This window comes from Artemia franciscana, chromosome 2 (assembly GCF_032884065.1).
Source record: "Artemia franciscana chromosome 2, ASM3288406v1, whole genome shotgun sequence".
Taxonomy (NCBI): domain Eukaryota; kingdom Metazoa; phylum Arthropoda; class Branchiopoda; order Anostraca; family Artemiidae; genus Artemia; species Artemia franciscana.
Window position 1 is genome coordinate 23,769,352 of NC_088864.1, and position 6,349 is coordinate 23,775,700.

Here is a 6,349-nt window from a genome sequence, read left to right on the forward strand (position 1 = left end):
ACGAATCTTAATCCCTCCTTATCCACTTCATCCTTCCTGAGGGAATATTTTACATCACCTAATGTCATGCTTCCTTCCCCGAGGACATTTCTTAGCCCCCAGAAAAAGTCTGTTTAAAATGCCTGAATTTCCCTGAAACACGTGAGATAACTTATCAAAACTAGTAGTTTGACAAATGTCAGTTCATTTGTCAACAGATAAGCAAGTCTATCATCCGTACATGCGTCATTCCTAGGGTAGAACTAAGGTAGTCATTGAGTTAAAATCAAGTAGTTGAGGTTGACCAAGAATTTAGAATTGACACAGGGCCGTTAATTTGCACCTAATGACAAGCAAAGAAGCGTCCAAAGCCAAGTGGGTACCATCCACACCGAGTGTCAGACAGGCACTTTCTTCATTATAACCACTGTGGACCGAAATATATCTTATCACTTAGGCCCTGTTTCTAATACAAAATACCTGGATTTTCTAGAAATTTTCGATGCGATTAGTCATCTTTTTCCAAGTTGTGATGCAAGTGCTAAACAGCAGAACTCTAGTTTATTTTTTTGTAATCACAAGCTTCTGCATATCTAGAATAATACAGGTTAACCAAGAAGAAAAAAAAATCCTAAAATAAATCCATGATGTGTAGAAAACGTACAAATAATAATTTAATATCAAATTTGTTTCTTTATATAAAAAAAAAGAACAATGAATTCATTTTTCAAAAATTTAGATATACTGATGACAGAGTAAAATGGGCAGAAGGTCCACAGTTAACGTACACTAAAGAATTGTATACCAGTTAAAAATGATAACTGCAGAACTTAATCAGTAAAGGTACTATGATGGCATCTATCGACCGGTCTTAAGCTGTGCATCCACTGATTGCTGAACTGATGACTTGGATCTCTAGACGACCTAAAGGCAGAACTCATTGCAACTGACATAGTAATTGTAAAGTGTTCTGCCAAGACCAGAAATAATTTGAAACTGTCCATAAACTATACAAAATCACTTTAGGTTATGCTTCTTCCTCCTCTTCTCCTTCGCCCTCTCCTTCACCTTCCTCTGCAAAATAAATAGCAACTTACACTAACCACTACAAATATATCAACAGTGGAGTAAAGGAAAAAATGAAAGAATAAGCGAAAGACTGACGACACACAAAAACTTGGCGAAAAAGAATAAAATTGGAGTTTATCTTGGAAAGAAGTTCTGTTTGGACCAACACCCAATCTATTTTCACGTGTATGGCTCATGTAGAGTAAAAACTATTAATTCAAAGCATTTGTTTACTTTTTTGTTACCGAAGCTACCTTAGTCAGCTGTATTAAATTAATATTTAAATTATACTCAAGCTTACACAAATCCCTAAAAAAGTGGTAAGTTGTGGGAGAGGGATTCAGCAGCTACCGTTTTATTTCTCTCTTCAAGAGGGAAACAAGTAAAAATCTTTTTGCTTAAGGGAATCAATGGCGCGACTGTAAGATCAGCTAGAGTCAAGCCAGTACTGAATGGGTACCTGTAGAAGTCTGGGTAAGGTAAGCAAGTGTGCGAAAGCACAGGATGAATAACCCCCAACACTTCTTTGCACTTCCTGGTTGAAGGGTCTTCAAACGGAGATCAGCGCCGCCGGTTTGGTCTTTCAATGGTCTAGGGCATTTCTATCACCTTTAGTGTATTTAGGGCCAAATTAAAAAAAATCCCGATTACGCTTTTCTGCCTGCGTGCAGACAGGTTCATCAATTGTCAGAATCAAACTGAACCCCCCCTTAAAACAAACTTAAATCACCATTCTAATAAATATAAATGAAAATTCTGAAGTTTGATCTTACTTCCAAATACATATATTTTATACTCCATAGAGTACAATTTACCTTCACATTTTATACTTCATCACATTCAGCTAGTATTGCTCTACTATTAAGGCTTAAGCTGTTCTACATGCAATATTTAGTACCTTGTGACACGGCATTTTTCAATATCAGGTCATTTCTGTATAACAAACAAGCTACATTTTATTCGTTATTTCCATTTCAGCTCATGCAAACACAGGGAGCAGCAAGACAAACTGGATCCCACTGCGAAATTGGCATTTAACCCTTGAAGAACACGAAAATTGGTCTGCATCAGAGAGCAAATTTAAGCAAGCATAAAGAAATTCTAAAAAGCCTTTAGAAACAAGCCACAAATGCTTATACCTCATTCCTGAAGTTATATAATCACTTTTATGGCGTTTCTAACTGAAGATTACTAAAACATTTAGTACTTGTTTTCACCAAATTAAAAAAAGAACAATGATGGCAGCCATTCCTGGCAAATTCATTAATATGATTAATGTAAAGACCTTACTACATTTATAGCTTAAATCCACGAATTTCTTGCTATTCTTTTACAAGAACATCCCAAATAATAAAGAGATAAGAATGAAGCGACTTTTGATTAGAGGCTACTAATAAGCTTTATCCTCTAATAATTACTAAGACATCTTGAAGGAGCTAAGACAAGAAACGTGACTTACCATCTTCACCTTCAGCTTCTTCGTCAAATTCCTCTTCTCCTTCGGGTACTTCCTCCTCTTCGTCATCTGCTTCTTCTTCTCCCTCAACATCCTCATCTTCTACCTCTTCTCCATTTGTAGTTTTCTGTTTTTTTACTTCTTCCTTTTCCTGAAACAAAAAAACAATTTGAAAAGAAGAATGCACAGGTTTAAATTTAATCCCAGTCAAAAGAGGCAGGGGCGTGTGTGATTTTTGTGCTTCACAAGAGCTTAACAGAATTACTTTTTTCTTTATTAGAAAGCTATGATTGAAGTTTTGCCATCAGTCAATGTATCTAAACCCATCTACTTGTCAAATTTATACATAATATCTTACGTCCAACACTTGAATTATAAATTATATGGAAGTTCAGAAATTCCCCCTCATGTTGTGTGAAACAGAATTTAGAAAACATTTTAACAGAAAATCGTCCTTATAAAGGCGTAAAAATAAAAATAATTAGCCACCCAATAATAATAAAAATATCTTAATTTCGCACCACTAAGGACAATCTATATACAAGAGCCAATGTTACTTAATTCCTTTTCGCTTTTGAAAATAGGCAAGTTAACTTAACACTTTTGGTTCTATATTAGCATCTTTTCTTTTTGGTTGGAACTGAACTATTTTTTTTAATTATTTTTAGGCTATTTAGGTGGAGAACTATTAAGACTACTAGAAGCAGTTTTGTAACTGAAATAAAAAATTTCATTTTTTGATTTTTAATTATTCTAATTTTTTGGCATTAAGATCACATAATCACAAGAAAAAGTTCAGCACTTTTGTCAAGAGTAGATGTGAATAAAATTAAAATAATTACTGAATTCACTAGGTTACCTGAGATTTTCTAATAAAGGTCAAGTTTTTTTCATTTCAAAGTTTTAATAAAATTTATTTTTAATTAGTTTAAATTACTGACCTGGTAATAAAGAAAACATACCACTTAATGTCTTTTTTTCTGCACTTTCCTGATAGAAGTGCTTCACCTGCAAATATAATTTTAAGCACATGAACCTCCAAACCTTCAAAGATGATGCCTTTTCTCTAATATTTACGTAGGTAAAAGGATAAGGAATAGCAATTTACTTAATTATATACATAAGTGTTGGTTAATAAATTTCAACTACAGATACTTTACCCCCACCCCCCAGTCTGCAAATATATAGCCAACTTTAGTTCCTCAGTTTTCTGATTCTCAATTGTCAGTCAAGTCAAATTACAGGTGAACCAATTGAAACAAAGAGTAACATTAATAGCAGTATATAAAAAAATAGATGTATCTATAAACTGTATCTTAAAGAGAAGGCAGGCTATCATCTTTGATAGTCCATGTATATTCTAAAATTCTTGACACTTACTTTTTGCTATCTTAAAAAGGGGTTAACATGGCTGAGATTTAAAGCTTTGATGTTTCTATGCCCACCTATTTTTAGAAATCTTGGGAGAAATCCCCAGAAACTTGGAAAACAGTAGAAGCACTGAACAAAACAAGTGATGAGCCAAGAAGAGGTGATGTCAAACTTTTAACTGCCATTCTCAGGAAACATCTGACACAGTTGCGTACGTGGCCATGGAATTCCTGTTGTTATGTGGACCTATGGGCAGATCTTTTCAGAATGGATCTACATACTAACCTATGCCCAATGAAGGTGTTCCGAAGTCCCTACCACGACTCCTCCCTCTGGACAGCATTGACCTCTGGTGATGTTTAAAAAAAATTATTATAAAAGTGAGCCCTAGCGAGATAGACCTTCATCTTAAATGGAGTAAGAGAAGTGTTTTCAGTTAAACAACTTAGCTTAATCCCATTTTAGACTTGGTGGTTTCAAAGATCTGAAAATAATTCCCTTTATTTACACAAAGATGTGATATGGCTCAACATTCTAAACAAATAACAAGAAATGCATTTACAAAACTAAAGCCAGAGAAAAAGAAAATGAAAAGTAAGGTAGAAATTTATTTTTGTCAGAATTCAACAAATTTCAAAAAATTAGGGTCTTCCCCCAGTAGCCTGTGTCTTGACCTTGTATTCAATAATGGAAGTTTTGTTTTCTTAACCTAACCCTTTTACAAGATAGTGAAACTAGCGTGTCAAGAATTATACCTACCTTATTCCCAAGTCAGTAGCCTAATTTAAACTGTTTCATATTTACTGCCACAATACAGTCTCTACCAACACAGTTGCATTACTAAAACCCCTAAAGGACTAGATCTTGTCCCAGGCTATAGGCATACTAAGTGCTGACAATGATTGCCAGGTTTGGGAGTGAATTCCAAATTTGAGGGTAAGGAGAGCAACTGGAACATACTGATGTTGGTGTTGATAGGATCTGGGAAAGCATTACATGGGAAACTGAATGTTAGGCTAAACTGTATTTCTAGTTTTCCAAACTAATTTTATTCCTTAGGCAAATCCAGTCACATTGATTAACAAAAATTTGGAAAAGATATGAACATACTGTACCCTGCATTTACTAGTGAATTGATAGTTAGCCTATATTCAAAAGAGAATCCAAATACAGGTAGAATGTTCAGCTTATCCTGAAGCCAGTTAGTCTTATAGACTATACATTGAATGAAAATATAAGCCAAATTACAAAATTTACAGCAAAAGGGGGGGACAAATTGGGTAAAATTCTAGTTAATTGACTTCTTGCTATCTTGGAAAGGGTTTAGGTTAGGAAAATGAATTGTATACCTAAAACGTTATTAAATGGAATTGAGCGAAGTTATGAAGCTGAAAACAACTTTGCTGTACTTCAATTGAGTAGAGGAAGAAGTGGAGGTAGTTGCTTCTAAATACCTTCCTGGGACATACTTTAGTCTATAGATAGCAAGAAGTCAATTAACTAGAATTTTACCGCAAATTGTCCTTTTTTTAACTCTTCCACTGTAAATTGCTAATAAAAAATTCCAAGATCTAAAAGGGACAACAAAAACACAAGGCATATACTCCCCCCTGGGGCTAATCTAGCCTAACAAAAAATTCAGTAGCTAAATTGGAATCCAGATGTTAATATTCTACATAATAATAGATTATTCAGTTGAATGATTACGTCTAGGCCCCTTTTTTCCCTGGCCTATCGTTACTGAAGAAAAGTTGACCCGAGTCTAAAATATCCATTATACTAAGCTTAAAATCGACAATAAAAATGCATTGCCTACCTCGGCACCTCTCTTGGTCCCCTTTTTTTTAGTCTCAACTTCCTCCACTACTTCTGGGGCCTTTTCTGCTGTAGACATTTTAGATTAGAATCTAGAGGATTTTCCTTCGTCAAGTTAACCGGTCAAATGAGAGAATTCAACTAAACGAGCATGGTCTGAAAAATCAGATTCTCGCGGGCTTTCAAGAAAATGTCCTCTGATTGGCTAAGCATTCGAATGAAGCTTCTCCCTTCAAGAAATTTGACTATTTTTATTATATGTAATTTGAAAAAAAAATGTTTAAAATTTATAAAATATGACTAACAAACCTTTTTTATCCCCAAAAAGTGTTTTTATTTAAATTTTACAAAGCAAAAGAGTATTGAAAAAATAGACTACTAAACAGAGACTTGACACTTTTGACGTACTAAATTGAAGACAGGGGTGTTCTTTGTCGTTTGAATGAAGAACAAAAGACAAAAAAGCATTTTCTTTAAATGTTATACAGTTTAATGTTATATATTCTAAAACATATAAAAATGTAAAAAAAAAAATTTCGAAGTGAAATCAGTCTGAATTTCAGTGGCGAATTCAAACTATCTCTGCGCATATCTCAAATTTTTTGGCGGTAAAACTTGACGGAAGAGGCGGGCTTTTCATCAGAAATATCATAGGCGAAA

General features: G+C 34.2%; 1 protein-coding gene across 1 annotated transcript; it reads right to left on the reverse strand.

Annotated features, from left to right (window-relative positions):
• Positions 1-640: 640 nt before the first annotated feature.
• Positions 641-5,883, reverse strand: LOC136039080 (neurofilament light polypeptide-like). The gene is made up of 3 exons (XM_065722567.1): positions 5,691-5,883; positions 2,507-2,654; positions 641-1,053 (listed from the first exon to the last, which is right to left on the reverse strand). The coding sequence occupies exons 1-3, from the start codon at positions 5,766-5,768 to the stop codon at positions 1,007-1,009; spliced, it is 273 nt and encodes a 90-aa protein (XP_065578639.1). The 5' UTR covers positions 5,769-5,883; the 3' UTR covers positions 641-1,006.
• Positions 5,884-6,349: the final 466 nt, after the last annotated feature.